This window comes from Telopea speciosissima, chromosome 4, assembly GCF_018873765.1.
Source record: "Telopea speciosissima isolate NSW1024214 ecotype Mountain lineage chromosome 4, Tspe_v1, whole genome shotgun sequence".
In the NCBI taxonomy this organism is placed as follows: domain Eukaryota; kingdom Viridiplantae; phylum Streptophyta; class Magnoliopsida; order Proteales; family Proteaceae; genus Telopea; species Telopea speciosissima.
In genome coordinates, this window is record NC_057919.1 from 6,992,518 (window position 1) to 7,009,701 (window position 17,184).

Genomic DNA, 17,184 nt, shown 5'->3' on the forward strand with positions numbered 1-17,184 from the left:
AAAATGATCCGGCTTTGATTTTGTAGGTTCTCTTACCAGTTCGATTTTGATTTGCATCTCAAAATCGAATTAGAAACTGAATAGAGACAGGTACCTCTGACTCAAATACTAGTCCATGCATCAATCGGATTAATTAATTTAATAAACATAATTATTGTATCACTCTTGAAACATAAAATAAGTAAAATATAATGGATTAACTATGTATTATATTTGTTCAAGTATGAATTGAAAATGATGTATGATGTTAAAATGGATTAACTAAACCTTACTTTCTAATAAAATAAATAATTTATTTATCATGTGAGAGTAAAGAAGAAAAAAAATGAAAAAACAAAAAATAAGAAAAGAATAGAACGACGGTTAAAGATGAAATTTTTTTTTATCATATAGGCATGGGAAATATGAAGAGTGAGGGAGACCGGGAGAGAATGGAGAAAACAGGAATATAAAGGCCTTAAAAACTAAGAATGTCTTCATTACTAATTCTCAAAACGACACTACACAAACCGCATGTAAATCGATTATAAATCGAATAATGAAAATCAAATAAAAACCGATAAAATCGAATCGTATGCAAAACGATTATAATTTTAACTGATTTCTATCCCGTTTGATTTGAATTTTACTTTAACAAAATATAACATCGCAATCAAATTAAATAACCAGAACCTCACCGATTGACACCTCACCCACCACCATGCACGTTCTTTGCAAGCGGAGTTTTCGTATATGATATCCAATCTTTTTTATTTTTGGTAAATTTGTATATTAAATCCAGCATATCCGTAAAGCTTGTCGCTCCGTGCTTCGCCATAAATTGCAGGGGTATTCTAGTCATTATGAATGGCCAAGTCGTAAATTTCTCGGAGCTGATAGCACTCAGACTCGACAGCCAAGAATTTAGATAGTGACGCCCACTAGTATAAAATCCGTTGTTAAATGCACATAGGGGGAAAGAGAAACAGAGTGAAATAGAGCAAAACGAACTACGAGCAATGGACTCAGATTTCGGCATTCCCAGAGAACTCTCAGATCTGCAAAAACACCGCGCTCTCTACGAACCAGAGCTTCCTCCATGTCTTCAGGTCTTTTTTTTTTTTTACATCTATCTACTACTACAACTAGGTTCTTTTGTTTTTTCGTAATCTATGTTTCTACTCTAAATCTTCTCTCGATCTCTTTGTATGTTTCATTCGTGCGGTCCAAGCCAATCCTTTTGATCTGACTAGAACTTATGCTTGAATGCTACATTTCTTTCTGAATTGAAGAATTGGATTGCTTGTTTTACTGCCTTATTTTTTATCCTTTCATGGATCGCATGATACGTTGCTTCTGTGAACTGATTTGAAATCATTTACATGTAATTGTTGTTAAGTGGTCAGTGATTTTGTTTTGGGCGAGTGATACGTTCCAAGGAGCAGATATGAAGTACGCTATACCTAGATCAGTGTTATCTTTTACCCTGTTTGGTAGTTCTGAGATTTTTGTTGCCATTCTCGGTCTTCTCACTAACTCGATTTCTTTTGGTTGGTCTACAGTTGCGTTCCAATCGACAGAATGGTTAATAAGTAACCACATTTTTTTCCGTTGCTGTTTTGTTTGACATCTCTTATAGTTGTTTAATTGAATTTTACTACTGCTTTCTGAAGTTTAAGAGCCTTAATCGTTCACTTTATTTTGTCTACATAATTCTTGTTCTTCAGATCCACTAAGTTCCACATATGCTTCACTAAATTATATAGCTGAAGGGAAAAAAATGATTATTGGAAGATATCAATCATTCCAATTGATGCAAACAAAGAGTCTTTTCATAGAAATGGAAGGTTGCAAACTTGCAATGGAGGGAACATATTTATTTCTCAAATAATTTGCTTATTCTTAGACTGAACTTGTACTCTCTGATAAGTCTTTTGTGATACACCTGCACTAGTGAGATTGTTTACTTGTCCCTCTCCTTTGCCTGTTTATTTATTCCACATTATCCAAGCGAGCTCTTTCCTGCAGTACACTTCCTTTGTTTTCTTACCTTTATGTATGGAACGGTACTGACTACTATGGATGATGCTATGTTATGCCCAGCTGGTTCTTTACTTCTCCTACTTATAAGTTGTGAAATTGACTTGTCCACCATATTAAATTGTCAAAAAAATTGCCTTCCTTTTTGCTCAAAGAAAGATACTAAAATATTCTCACTGGCCACCCAAGTTCAAAATTTATGTAGTAATTCCCAAACAAAATTATCTAAATCTATGTTTTATGCTGGCAATGTGGTTGACAAATGTGTCTCCTTTTTGACTTATATTACCTGACAGACATCGCAATAACTTTATTGTATTGACTGGTTTGGTGTTTTTTATTTTTGTGGTTTTATTTTTTTTCTCGAGTTTGTTTCTGTTTTGTTAAATTAGATGAGATCATTGAATTTGCTTGGCATACTCCTAATGACAGGGTACTACAGTCAGGGTAGAATTTGGCGATTCAACTACTGCTTCAGATCCCTCTGGTGCTCACACCATTAGCAGGTCTTTTCCACACACATATGGTCAACCCTTGGCTCACTTTCTAAGGGCAAATGTCCAAGTCCCTGACGCCCAGATCATTACAGAGCATCCTCCATTCAGGTTTGTGTTCAGTGGTTATTGTCGTTATGGAATATTTACATCATCCAATTAGTTTTGTGTTTGGTGATCATTGTTGATATGGGATATTCAGAATTAATGGTTCTGTTACTGAGAAAAATTAATTACGATTTTAGTTTTTTATTGCCTTGGATTTTGGTCTTACATCCATTGATCCTCCCCTCCCCCCTTTTATTGAAGTAATATATTCATTCGGATTCACTTACATTAAGATCTAGTAATAGATATCATTTTGCTTGATTGAATATGTTACTTTTTTTTGATAAAGAAACTTCGTAAATCTACCACAATTATGAAAGGAATCAGTTTCTTCTGTCTGCCTATTTTCTTAGCATTATAATAGTTTCTATAATTCTTAATTGTTCATTTATATTTTGTAGCATTGAAATTAGTAGTAATTGGTGCATACTTTATTGTGCGATATTATTATTGGTGGCGATCGGTCTGGGACTAAAACATTAAGTGATTTCTTACAGGGTGGGAGTTGTCTTTTGTGGGAGACAATCACCTGGAGGGCACAATGTCATATGGGGCCTTCATAGTGCACTTAAAATTCACAACCCTAAGAGCTCTTTGCTTGGATTTCTTGGTGAGTGAAAATTCTCTTTATCGGAGTTTGGTGCATGTCTTTTGGTGTTTTATATTTATGTCCACTTTTTGTGTATGGGGTTAAAAAGTTTTGAAACGATTTGTTTTAGATTAGGACCGTCCAACATGAAATATCACTTGTTAATTGTTAGGAAGTTCTCATGTTTTCTACTAATCTGATTACCAGCCTGGTGTTGTGCATTGCCATGAGGTCATGTTTTTATTCTCTTACTGTCTACTTAATTATTACTATTGGTTTCTCATGTATGGTAGCATTATTAAAGAGCATCCCAGTGCACGAGGCTCCCACGATTGCAGGGTCTGGGAGGGGAAAATGTATGCAGCCTTACCCCCGCTTTACGGAGAGGCTGCTTCGATGAAATTGCAAAATCATAGCATATATTTTGTTATCCTGCAATTTGTGGACAATAATCATCCATTCTTTTTGAGAATGATGGACTTTGGTCATCCAGAATTCATACGAAAGGGAATCACATTTAAGAAATTTGTACCTTTTCCAGTAACACCCATCCGTTTCCATTGTTTGTGACAGGGGGGACTGAAGGTTTATTTGCACAAAAAACTCTGGAAATCACTGATGATATTCTTTCTTCATACAAAAACCAAGGTAGCTTTTGATTCTTAAAGTAACATAGTAACATATTGGTACCTCTATTTTCCATTACATGGTGACATCTTTATTGACTTTCTTTTTTCAATAAGGTTGACCAAATATCTAATGTATCAGAGAAAGTTAATTTTCTTTATGTGCTTGTAAGGTGGTTATGATTTGCTGGGTCGGACAAAGGATCAGATAAGAACAACTGAGCAAGTTACTGCCTCGTTAAATGCATGCAAAGCTTTGAAATTAGATGGCCTTGTAATTATTGGAGGTAGATCCAGTGGTTATAGTAAGCACTAGCAATTAGAAACTTGGAGTTCATTGTGCTTAAATAGTTGCATCTTTTACAGGTGTTACATCAAACACTGATGCTGCTCAGCTTGCTGAAACATTTGCAGAAGCCAAATGCCTGACAAAGGTACACTCATGGGATGTTTTTCGGGATGAATACCATCTTTTCAGTTTTGTTACATGATTGCATATTCAAAGTCCTTGTTGTACCTCTTTAGGTTTCAATGTAACATGGGTTACATGATTATATGGGCTTAGTTGACAATCAGCTTTTCTGTTTTTTAAACTTTGGGTGAACTGTATTTAGAATATGTTTGGTATGTTAATTGTCAATTTTCTGTTTGTTTTTCGGTACTCCCTTCTGGCTCCACCTTATCTAAATTATTGTAATTTTTGGGTTTTGCAGGTGATTGGAGTGCCGGTTACTTTGAATGGAGATCTTAGAAACCAATTCGTTGAAACTAATGTTGGTTTTGATACAATATGTAAGGTATTAATCATATCTCGTATGTTCTTGTCAGGCTGAAAAATGACTTTAAGGGTTAACATGGGTAAGGTATTAATCATATCTCCTATGTTCTTGTCAGGCTGAAAAATGACTTTTAGGGTTAACATGGGTAAGCTAATGTTGATTGTCTTCGGCGGACATTCAAAACCTGCATGAATGTATAACTCTAATTATCTACTTCTATTTTGTTTTCTACACCCCTGATTCTTATTCCAAGGCCCTGACAATCTATGGTCATGATGGAAATTCCAGATGAATGTATAACTCCAATTATCGATTTCTATTCTGCTTTTACGCCTCTGTTTCTTAATCCAAGGCCCTGACAATCTCTGATTGTTCTTTTTGAATTCCTACCTTGTAAATTTGTATTGGATCCTGGAATGAGACAGCGACCAGTTCAATCCCGGGAACAAAATATGAACCTTAGTATTTGAATGTTATTCTTGATCTTCTGAATGTGGGATCATTCAGACCAGCAAACTCCCTAGCAGGCGAGTTAGCCAAGGAACAGTGGATAGGGAATCTTCGTATATGGGTCGTTATCTGATTGAGTGGCTCTCTATAGAGGTGCTGGCCTTTGGCCTTGTTGTCGTAGAATTAGTTCTGTACTCTATTTCTTTTGATCTTGCAACAAAGTTTATTAGCTGTAATTTTTTTTTTGTTATTATCTTCTCACAATAATTGATCTGAATATAAATTTCTTGACTTAAACCATTCCTAGGTTCTCTTTTACTTTTACTTGCAGATAAGGACCTAAATGAATCTTTTTGTGTGATTTGGATAATTTGGCTCCTATATATTACTAGACTCCCCTATCCCCAAAAGGAGGAAAAATAAAAACACTCAATAAACCTGGCTCAAACACCCCCCCCCCCTGATTTTTTTTTGGGGTCAGGTGTTCCTACTAAGCTTATACTCTGTTAAATGATGGATCCTACAACATTTCAGCATGTTCTATTTCCTTAATTCTTTTATGTTTTATTCTCATAATTTTTTCAGGAAAATATTTGTGAATCCTATGCTCTGATGAATCAATGCCAGGATTTTATTTGATCTCAATATCTTATGATTGGGTTAGTGTTTCCTGGAAGGAATTCTTCATGCGGGACCACTTGAACCATTTGTGCATCCATATAGTTCTTAAACGATGGCCTTTTACATATTTGGAGCTTGTTCTCAATTTTACCTGATCTATTCGTTAAGTGATGTTGGTATTTCATTTGTAGTTCCAAGTGTTTGAATGATTAAATGCAGAAGCAAAAATGAAATGAAATACCGATAGGGGAATGCAGTTTCTCTTCCCCACCCTTTCTTTTCTCTATAGTTGTATTCATATTACTTGCAACTCCCACAATTCTTAGAGATAGTTAAATTTCCCTGTTTCAGGTCAATTCCCAGCTCATCAGCAATGTCTGCACTGATGCTCTCTCTGCCGAGAAGGTAGTTTACATAATTTGTCTATTCAAAATCTTTCCTTGTACAATCATTTTTATTCTCTACTTTTGTTCTGTAAACTTACTTTTGTTTATGAAAGAATTGATTGTACTTAGCAGATCATGAAGAAAACTACAAATACCATGATCGGTATTTTCATGGTTGCAAACAATGGTTTTGGATCTGTCTAGAAAAGCTAGAACTGTAGTCCACTGGTTGTTGGTCCAATGGTTTTGGATCCATTTTTTGTTTTCCTGTCCGGTTTTTTTACCTTTTTGTCCTTGCACTTTTGGCCCAGAAAGTTTAGAAATTTGCAATGTCAAATTATCAGTCAGCTGTGGGTCCTGGAAAAATTGTGAAATTTCCTAATAGTTGCTTATTTTATGTCGGTACCTCCTTCCTATTTTGTCGGAAGCTTGTAAAGTTATTATTATTATTATTTTGTGTTTCTAATATGTGAATTCTGTTATTTCTTTATCACTAATTTGATCTTTTATTCTTGCAGTATTATTATTTTATCCGACTTATGGGTCGGAAGGCATCACATGTTGCCCTGGAGTGTACTCTCCAGTCACATCCAAATATGGTCAGCTTTCCCTATTTGACTTCAACTTTTGTTTATTCAGTACTAAGCATCTATAAGAGTACAAGTTATGAATTAACACTTGATTTTCTGGAACTTTTCACAGGTCATCCTTGGTGAGGAGGTGGCTGCATCGAAGCTCACTCTTTTTGACCTGACAAGACAAATTTGCGATGCAGTTCAAGCGAGGGCTGAGCAAGGTTGGATTTGAGGGGCTAAATTAAATCTTGCTAGTAAAAGTAACCATTATTATTATCAATTGATAACTTTCTTTTTGGACCAGAGAAGTACCATGGAGTGATTCTCCTGCCTGAGGGGCTTATAGAAAGCATTCCTGAAGTGTATGCTCTCTTGCAGGTAGTCTATGACTGAAACAAGCTGCACCTTTTTCCTGAGGTTTCACCTAAGGAAACTTTTTTTCCCCCCCTTCTAAAGCAGATATAGGAGCTGATAACTTGTTCTCTAGATTCGTCTAACATAGTATATTTGTGATAACCACCAGGAAATTCATGGTTTGCACAGGCAAGGCGTTTCTGTTGATAACATTTCTTCACAACTTTCACCTTGGGCATCTGCCCTGTTTGAATTCCTGCCACCTTTTATTAAGAAACAGGTCTCACTTCTCTCTCAATGTTCCATTGATTGAGAGATCTTCTGTGTTTTATCAAAATCCTAATTTGTAATGATGCTCATCTGAGTATAAGAGATTTTTTGGTGCAGCTGCTTCTCCATCCTGAATCAGATGACTCTGCACAATTATCTCAGGTATGGGAAATTGAGATCTTGATGTTACACCATGAACAGAATCGTGTACTTTTTCATGACTTTTCTGCCTTCTGTTTTCTTCTTTAGATTGAGACAGAGAAACTTCTAGCACATTTGGTGGAGGCAGAAATGAACAAGCGTTTGGTGGGTTCCACTTGATCAAAACTGTGTGTGTGTGTGTATGGATGTTTATTTTCCTGTTCTCTTTCTGATTGAAAGTTCTTGAGATAAAACTGTCATATTGTAGGCATGTGCTTAGCATAAAAAACTAAAATCTAATTCTGCCATTTTTTATTCTCTCTTACATCTCCGTTTCCATTTCAAAGATCAATGAACAATTTATAATAAGATAGGCTGCAAGTCATTCTAGAAGCTGATGATGAAAGAAATTTTGATAAGTAAATGCAAACCCACCCTTCGAACTTGGTATATTACCTGCATTCAAAATGACCTGAAAGCATACCTCTACGTCAGTCAACTGGAATCCACGTCACACAAGCACCAGTATGCATAATGTATCCTAAATGTGACTGCATTATTGTTCTGTTTTGACATTTAAATGTTCTGGCAAACTGACTTTTGGGGTCACCTGAACAGAAAGAAGGCACATATAAGGGGAAGAAATTCAACGCAATCTGCCACTTCTTTGGCTATCAGGCTCGAGGATCTTTACCATCAAAATTTGACTGTGACTATGCCTATGTATGTCTGATTTGTGTTCCCTTTTCAGTTTGCTTGTTATTGCTTTTGATCCGTTTGTAATGATCCGTTTCATGCAGGTTCTTGGGCACATTTGTTATCACATTCTTGCAGGTGGTTTGAATGGTTACATGGCAACTGTAACCAACCTGAAAAATCCAGTGAACAAGTGGCGATGCGGTGCTGCTCCAATTACGGTTGTCCTTTTGAAATGGTTCTTGGTGTTTTTACTTTTGTTCGTGCTAGTGTAGCTGAACTTTTGGGTAATCTTTTCTTGCTATTTTTCAGAATTGGTGGAAAATTATGTTTGACAATTTTTGATTAATTTAGGCAATGATGACCGTAAAGCAATGGGCACGTGGTCCGGGGGCTGCTTCAGTCGGAAAACCTGCTGTTAATCCTGCTTCTATTGATTTGAAAGGCAAAGCATATGAGTATGTTCCTATTGCCATGATTTATGGGTTGTCTTCTTGGTAATAATGAGGTTTACTATAAGGAGAAGAAAGAATTCTAGATGTAATTAATTCTTTTTGTTTTTAAAATATGGTTCTTTGAATTGAAATGTGGGACTCCCCTTGTATGATGTCAACCACAGGGTCAGCTGTGCACCATCTGAGGAGCGTGCAGCTACTACCAGTGTTTCATAATACCTAGTCATCATATCATACAGTGTTTGCCCAAATCTTTTGTAATGGTGTAACAGGGCTAAATACAGACTGATTGTAGGTTACTGTCAAATTGTCTAGCAGTGCAGTGCATTCTTTGTAGCTAATTGATGTAGCTCCAGGCCTCCTCGAGTTGAAGAAACCACCCTAGGCATAGGGTCATAGTAGGAGCCTTGGATTAGTTTTGTACTTAGTTTTATTTTAAGTTATTAATTGAACCAGTTCAAATTGGTTGCATCCAATTGGTTCAATTTAAGTTGGACTAATTTAAGTTAGTCTCTTTTATTTTAAGTTATTAGGGGTAGATAAGTCTTTTAACTCTTTAATTTTAAGTTGTTTTAATTTAGGTCCACCCCTCCACGATTTAGTGAGGGAGTGTTTTGTGTAGATTAGGATTTGGCCTATGACCTTCTAGTATTAATAGAGAAATTGTGGGAGGCTCACCCACAATTCAGTTTTTACAAAAATATAATTCGTTTGCTGCTGCCATTGCTACTGCTGTTGAGCTCTACATGAGTTTGCCTTGTGAGTAACATCAAGGTGAAGGGCTGGTGGATCTCCAGTGACAGTTTGCATCTTGTAGTTCGGGAGGTCATTCTTCAAGGTGTTTTCTTCAAGCTGCCATTGAAGATCTGCTTAATCCAGTAAATTGATTAATAAATTCAGTCATCCCCTTCTCCTAACCTTCTACAGCCAACCCTAACACCCTTTTTATTTTATTTTATTTCAGTTCCTTAACCCTAAACCACCTACAGCTTCATTCCTCCATTAATTCCCATCGATCCCTACAAACCCTAAATATTCACTAAGCTGTCCAGCCCAATTTTACCATCAGTTTTCCTCCAAATTTAAACCACAGTAGCCTTACCTAATTCCCTTCACTCGACCTTAGCCCCAAGCCCATCTCAGCTCTTAAACCCTAATTCCCCCTTCCACCTCCATTAACCCAAAACCCTAGAATTACTGATCTATCACTTTTAGCCATCAAAACCTAACCAAACTTTAGTCGAATCACCTCCTCATTGCCTAGGACACTCGATCCAAAGCCCCTCCCCAAATTGTCATCCTAAACCCTAAACCCTAATTTCAATTGTTTTCTTAAAACCCAAAACCTGAAACCCTAACCCTAGTTTTTGAAAATTTTAAATTTTGTTTAAACCTTGTTCAAACCTACCCTATTAACTTCCCCTAAACCTGCCCATTAAAACCATATAAGATTTAACCCCATTCTCATAAACCTTACCCTAGATTTGACCTAAAATACCCCAATCTGCCCCAATCAGCCAGCACCTTTGTGAGGGTTTGATCTGCCTGGCTCCTAGTAGATCTTCTACTTATCTAGGATTACATTACTAATAATATTAATGTATAGTGGTGCCAACGTCCTGTTTTGACGTGTTAGCTTCCTACCTGCCTCTTAGTGCAGGATCCTTAGGGTTGTAATTTCAGTAATGATCGGGAGTAGAAGTGCCATTAGGTATCTATCAGGGAACAGCAGTATAATAGAGACCCTGATCTCAACAGAGTAAACATGAAAGCTAGACACTGCTAAAAATTGGCAAGAAAATCAATAATCAACATGTATGAATATCTGAATTATAAAAGCTTTTTGATGATGTTCAGCAACAATATAATTCATCCTAGTTTTAGTTTTGAAGTTCTTTTGACTATTATTGAATTGATGATGGATGTGGAAACTATTGGTTACAGGTTGCTGAGACAAAATGCAACAAAATTTTTATTGGATGATGTCTACAGAAACCCTGGGCCACTTCAATTTGATGGTCCAGGTTCTGATGCCAAGACTGTCACACTGTGTGTTGAAGATCAAGATTACATGGGCCGGATCAAGAAACTGCAAGAATATCTTGAGAAGGTGCTCTGCTTCTTACCTCTGTTGCATCATTTTCCTCTGAATCCTATCAGTTTGTGGGTTTCAAAAGCAAACTGACTAAGTTTCATCTTTGATGAACTGTGAAACACCTTGTTCCACATTAATTTCCACTTTTCCATTGCAAGATAATGCAGTATAATCATATTTAGCTCTCAACTCCTTGTTCTATGCTTATTGATTTTTCTTTTCATGTGCTCTCATTTCCTTTCTCAGGTAAGAAGCATTGTGAAGCCTGGATGTCCACAGGATATCCTAAAGGCAGCTTTGAGTTCCATGGCTTCGGTGACCGATGTTCTCTCTGTAATGTCAGCATCTTCATTCAACAGCATGGCACGCGTCTAAAGTTATAAATAACTTGCCCATTTTCTTCCCGCAAAATTGGTGCTTGCTCCCCATTGGTTTTGGAAGGCAAGCACTGTTTGCCCCTTCCCTTTCGTTTTCACTCACATTTTGTCTTCTCATTTAGTTTTGTTGTTTTAGGAAATTAGGATCTTTTGACTTTGTATAAAACTTATTTGCTCTTTGGAAGCTTCTTGATCTACTTCATAGGTGTTTGGAACTCTTAGTTATTTAGTGTAATCGCACGAGTCTGTAATGTGTGAAAAATAATTGTGAGAATGTGTTAGGGTCTTTTTGGTATCATTTTTCATTTTGTTTATGGTCTGTTTGAAAAAATCATTGATAAAAAAGTTAGGGAAAATTTCACAGACACCCCCTCTAAGTATTCAATACGTCATGGACTTACCAAACTTGGTCAAAATGGCAACCTTCCCCTTCACGTTAAGCAGGGTTATCATCCAAAGTTAAAATGTTGATTTTACCCTAGTAGTTATTTAAATAAAAAATGGATAAATGATACTTAAGGTACCTAATGTTTGATAAAATTATAAGTTGGGTACCCAATGTTTGACAAATTATATTTAAGGTACTAAACCATCACCATTCACCATTGCTGCCGCCACCACTACACCCTTGTCTTCCCGCACGACCACGACCACGACCACCCAACCACCTGCTGCAATGGCCTGCCTCCTCGTCTTCCTGAATCAAATCAATGTTCTCTCAATTAGTATTTACAGAATGGACGAAATAGGAGTAATACAGCTCTGGAGTAGAGAGATTTGGAGCGCCTCAATTGGAACCTTAACAATTCAAGTACATAACTTTTCTGAGAGATTCTTCCGATTGCGTAATTTTTTCATCGCTTGGAACCATCTTCTTAGACATCGTTATTGTAGAAGAGGAAGAAGAGAGAAATCTGTTGGCCTGGGAAAGAGATCCGCAATTGTTCCTGGCGTGTTGAAGGAGGGATCTGAAGTGTAATTCCATCTACAGAATCCTTGATCCTTCATTGCTTTTACAGCCCCAACGGTTGCAGCCACGATCCAAGCTCTGCTTATTGAACTCATTTTCTGTTCTTCGCCACTAGCTACTGTTATTGCTTCTCTTTGAATCTCAAGAATCAAGTAGAAGAGATGGATTGTGAACCTGTGAGGAAGTAGATTAAAAGGAAATTGAAAGAGTAAGGTAGACACAGAAATTATAAATAGGACAGGATCACTGAAACTGAGTTTAACCCGTGGGCATTTTTGCCAATGGTTTCGGAATTCGGATAGCCATTGCTTCATCTTACACTCTTACCCATCTAATTAGAGGAGTACACCATGGCCCACACACCATGCAAGTGGGATGGATGGCAAAACTTGGTGTCCACTGCCCATCATGATACGCAGTAACGCAGATGTTCTTGAATTGGTGGTGGTCGGAGCTTGCAGCGGTGGAGCAGAAAGAAACGAAGAAGAAGAAGAAATGGTGGGTCCCATGAAGAGAATGGTTTGTATTTGGGATTTTACCCTTAAGGGTATTATGGAGATTTCACAGGTAAGGGTAATTTCGCCATTTAAAAAGAGTTAACAGACACTTAACTGCAGAGACTAACGGAGTGGACTAAGTTGAAATAAATTCATAAAATAAGGGGTGTCTATGACATTTTGATCAAGTTTGGTAAGTCCATGACATATTGAATACTTAGAGGTGGTGTCTATGAAATTTTTCCAAAATTTTTTTTATAAAAAAGTAAAAACTGTTTGGTAACTATTTAGACATAATAGAATATACAATAATTAATTATTTGAGAAAATAATTGTGTAAATAAATTTTAATGGTAGGTGAAGAAATTCTCTCATCACTCATCTTCTTTTCCAAGTCTGAAACACATAGAGCAAGACTCTTGTACCACACCCCTTTGCAACCAACTCCACCCCACTCGTGAAGCTATTTACACGTTGTTGTGTTTCTATAATCATCCTCCCTTGGATCATAAGTTCAAAACATCGTCTTCATTCATGATCCCTCCAAGTTGATGCTTCATCTGATTTGGACACGCCCCAAAAAATTGCAATCCATCCCAGTGGAAGATAAATCCAATACCGGATTTTATAACACAAACCCACTTGGATCTGATGGGGCTCTATAGCTTCTTTGTGTATCTTATGGTTGACTAAATGTTGAGCTCTGTTGGATTCAAGCACCCCATGCTCCTAGTCAGTGTTTGAATTTGAAATTAACTCTCCCTTATCGTTTTAATGAGATAAGAGGAGTGTGTATATATAGCTTTAATGTAACGTTACAATTGAGTTTACAGTTACATGGATAGTGGTTGAGTTGATCACAACACTTCCTATTATTTAGGATTGTGATAATCCTTAGAAGAGGGAACTAACCCAATGGATATTGACTCTATCAACCCATTTGAATTTTGAAATTTCGAACTATCGTTTACACACCCCCTCAAGCAAAACGGGAGTGCGCAAACGTTGAGCTTGGACCGTAACATCTTGAACCTTGGTTCTGGTAGTCCCTTGGTTAGGATATCTGCGAGCTGATCTTGGCTTGGTACAAAACGAACGCAGAGTTGATTTGACGCCACTTGTTCCCTGACAAAGTGGTAGTCGATCTCTATGTGCTTCATTCGGGCATGAAATAATGGGTTGGCGGCAAGATAGGTGACACCTATGTTGTCACAATAGAGTATTGGAGCTGAAATTTGGACCCCAAGATCACATAGCAACTGACGTAGCCACATCAATTCTGCTGCCGCATTAGCCACCCCCTTGTATTCAGACTCCGTAGATGATCTTGCAACTGTGTGTTACTTCTTTGAGCTCCAAGAGATTAGATTATCACCCAAATAAATGCAGTATCCACTAGTTGACCTTCTATCATATGGGCAGCCAGCCCAATCGGCATCTGTGTATGCTTGGAGTTGGTGAGACATGGACGGTCGTCTTTGAATGCTGAAGTCAATTATGTCCTTTATGTACCTTAGGATTCGTTTGACTGCAGCCCAGTGATCAACAGTTGGATTATGCATGAACTGGCAAACCCTATTGACTGAGAAGGCTATGTCAGGCCGTGTGAGGGTTAAATACTGCAAAGCTCCTACTGTGCTCCTGTAGAGCGTTGGATCACTGAAACTCGATCCAGAACCTGGAGTAAGTGGAGTCGTGGAGCTGGGTGTAGGCATGGGCTTGGCTGCTTCCATGTTGGCCTCCTGCAGGATGTCCAATGTGTACTTTGTTTGGGACAAATGCAGGCCTTGAGAATTGCGAACGGCCTCAATTCCTAAGAAGAAATGAAGATCGCCAAGATCTTTGATAGCAAATTCCTTTCCAATAGTGGCTATCAGCTCCTGCACTTGTGTCACATTTGTACCGGTGATGATAATGTCATCAACGTACACCAATAAATATATGGTATGGTGTTTTGTTTGCTTGACATAGAGGGTCGTGTCTGAAGAAGAATGATGAAACCCGATGGAGATCAGAAAGGTTCCAAGTCTGTTGGAGCATGCTCTAGGGGCCTGCTTGAGACCGTATAGCGCACGCTTGAGGTGGCACACATGGTTTGGAAAGGCTGGATCCACAAAGCCTTGTGGTTGAGACATGTAGACATCTTCTTGTAATGCTCCATTCAAGAATGCGTTCTGTACATCTAACTGCTTGAGAACCCATCCTTGTGAAACAACAATTGACAGAACCGTCCTTATTGTGTTTGGCTTTACAATTGGACTTGTATCAAAGTAGTCAATCCCCTCTCGCTGATGGAACCCTTTTGCTACAAGTCTGGCTTTGTATAGTGATATTGATCCATCAGAATTTCTCTTGATTCGGTATGCCCATTTGTTTCCAACTAGATTCATCGATGGGTGTTGTGGTACAAGTTGCCATGTGCCATTTTTTAACAAGGCATTAAATTCCTCACTCATGGCCTATCTCCATTTTGGATCCTTACTCGCCATGGTATATGATGTGGGTTCGGTTTCTATGGATTGGGCTTGGGTAAGACAGGCTGTGGAGATTGGATGGTGGGTTACCATCAGGTTTAGTTTTGATAGTGGTTTGGTTACCCCGGACCGAAGTCTTGTGACCATAGAATATTGGACCGGTGGTGGTGGTAGAGGAGCCAGGTTTGGTGACTGAGTGGGTGGGCTCGAATTTTGAATTTGTGGTGGTGATGGTGTGTCTTCAGCTGGGCTTGGAGCTGGTAAGGCAAAAATGGTATAAGGTGAATCAGTTATGGCATTGGCTGGTTCGGTTATGGCTTGTGGTGGATTTTGGTGTTGTGGTAGAGTCACAATATTGTCATTTGTGACTATCAAAGGTGGTAATGGGTTATGAATGGGTTGCTGGTTAGAAGATGTTTTGGTTGAATATGAAAAACACCCCTCATCAAATGTTACATGGCGTGAAATGTAGGTCCTCCCAATCAACGGATCGAAACACTTGTACCCCTTATGGTTGTTACTATAGCCAATGAAGCCACATTGAGTAGACTGAAACTACATTTTGTGCTTGTTATAAGGTCGTAACCATGGATAACAAGCACTGCCATAAGTACGCAGTAGTGTATAATCTGGATCTTTGCCAAATAGTGCTTGATAGGGAGACTTATTTTTCAATACTGGAGTAGGCAGCCTGTTGATCAAGTATGTGGCTGTTTCAAAGGCTGAGGCCCAAAATTTCATAGGAACCGATGCACGTGCCATAAGAGTTAAACCTGTTTCTACAATATGGCAGTGCTTGAGTTCTGCCCTTCCATTTTGTTCAGATGTATGGGGGCATGAATATTGATGGACTATGCCTTTCTGTTTGAAAAATTTATCAAAAAATTGATATTCCTTTGCTCCATCTGACTGAAATGTTTTCACATTACAATTGTAGATGTTCTCAACATGAGCATTGAATTGTTGGAATACAGTGAATGCTTCAGAACGGGACACAATAGGAAATATCCAAGTAAACCTGCTGAAATCATCAATAAAAGAGATGTAGTACTAAAAGCCTTGCATAGAAGGTGTTGGTGCTGGACCCCAAATATCGGAGTGCACAAGCTCAAATGGTGAAGATGCTACTGAATTATTAACACCAAAGGGGAGTTTATGTGACTTTCCCATTTGGCAAGAAACACAAATTGCTGAAGAGGATGACACTTGAAATGGTAGAGACTGTTGATGAAGTAGGGAATTCATGCATCTGGATGAAGGATGACCCAGTCTGTCATGCCATACGGACTTGGATACTCTTTCTCCAATGTTTATTGTCGGCTGCAAAGAAGATGACTGTGATTGTGGATGAGGCAGGCGATATAGACCATCCTTAATTATTCCTTTGAGCAATGTGATCCCCGTTCGTGGATCCTTCACATAACAACAGGTTGGATGAAATTCCAATACAACATTATTATCAACTGTGAATCTACTAACTGACAATAAATTCTTAGTAACTTTAGGCACATGTAACACATCATTCAAAGTAAATTTTTTTAAAGAAGAGGAACTATTAGAAGTGCCAATGTGATCTATGCTCAAACCTGCCCCATTGCCGACCCTTACTTGGTTGGACCCTGTATATGGTGAACTGATGTTCAGATTCGCCATGTCAGAGGTAATGTGGCGGGTTGCTCCTGAATCAGGATACCACGCTGCATCAAATGAAGCATTCGGTGTAGCAAGTAAGGCTTCTGACTAGGCTGCAGCAGCCGGTGGAGATGGAATTTGATAGTTTGGGTTGAACCGATTGTAGCAAGTTGCAGCTGTGTGATTGGTTCGATGACATATCTGACAGCCTGTGTTGGTATTCATCTGTGTATTTTGAGAATTATTATTGCTGGTGAAGCTTCGTCCTCGGCCAGCATTGTTTCTGTTGCCACGACCTCTTGCATAATAATAACCACGACCTCTACCATTTGAAGAGTAGGTGTTGGCCGGATTTTGTGCAGCCACATTGGCTTCAACCGTCGGCAGATCAAGTTGAGAAGACCGCTGTTCCCTTAGGATTTCCTGGCTAAGAAGAAGGCCAGTGAAATCATCTAAGGGCAGTGGTTCCAATCGAGATGTGATAGAGGTGGCAAATGACTCATATTCTGCTCCAAGTCCACGAAGAATACTGAGAATGACATCTGAGTCTGAGACTGGGTGTGTGGCAGTCGCTAG

The 17,184-nt window shown here is 38.3% G+C and overlaps 1 protein-coding gene across 1 annotated transcript; it reads left to right on the plus strand.

Moving 5' to 3' along the window:
• The first annotated feature begins 932 nt into the window (after window positions 1–932).
• On the plus strand, window positions 933–11,266 carry LOC122658805 (pyrophosphate--fructose 6-phosphate 1-phosphotransferase subunit alpha). The gene is made up of 19 exons (XM_043853926.1): window positions 933–1,088; window positions 2,452–2,624; window positions 3,119–3,231; window positions 3,784–3,858; window positions 4,010–4,123; window positions 4,203–4,270; window positions 4,550–4,633; window positions 6,038–6,091; window positions 6,591–6,671; window positions 6,775–6,868; window positions 6,952–7,025; window positions 7,171–7,281; window positions 7,389–7,433; window positions 7,521–7,577; window positions 8,031–8,135; window positions 8,213–8,329; window positions 8,463–8,566; window positions 10,508–10,673; window positions 10,905–11,266. Exons 1-19 carry the CDS (start codon window positions 999–1,001, stop codon window positions 11,031–11,033), a joined length of 1,854 nt encoding a protein of 617 aa, XP_043709861.1. The 5' UTR covers window positions 933–998; the 3' UTR covers window positions 11,034–11,266.
• The last annotated feature ends 5,918 nt before the right edge of the window (window positions 11,267–17,184 follow it).

Bases quoted from the DNA above. Each gene is read 5' to 3' on its own strand.
- LOC122658805 (XM_043853926.1), top strand. From the start codon at position 999: ATGGACTCAGATTTCGGCATTCCCAGAGAACTCTCAGATCTGCAAAAA. The intron at 7,026-7,170 runs GTAGTCTATGAC...GATAACCACCAG, and splicing joins AAGTGTATGCTCTCTTGCAG to GAAATTCATGGTTTGCACAG. The intron at 7,282-7,388 runs GTCTCACTTCTC...TTTTTGGTGCAG, and splicing joins CACCTTTTATTAAGAAACAG to CTGCTTCTCCATCCTGAATC.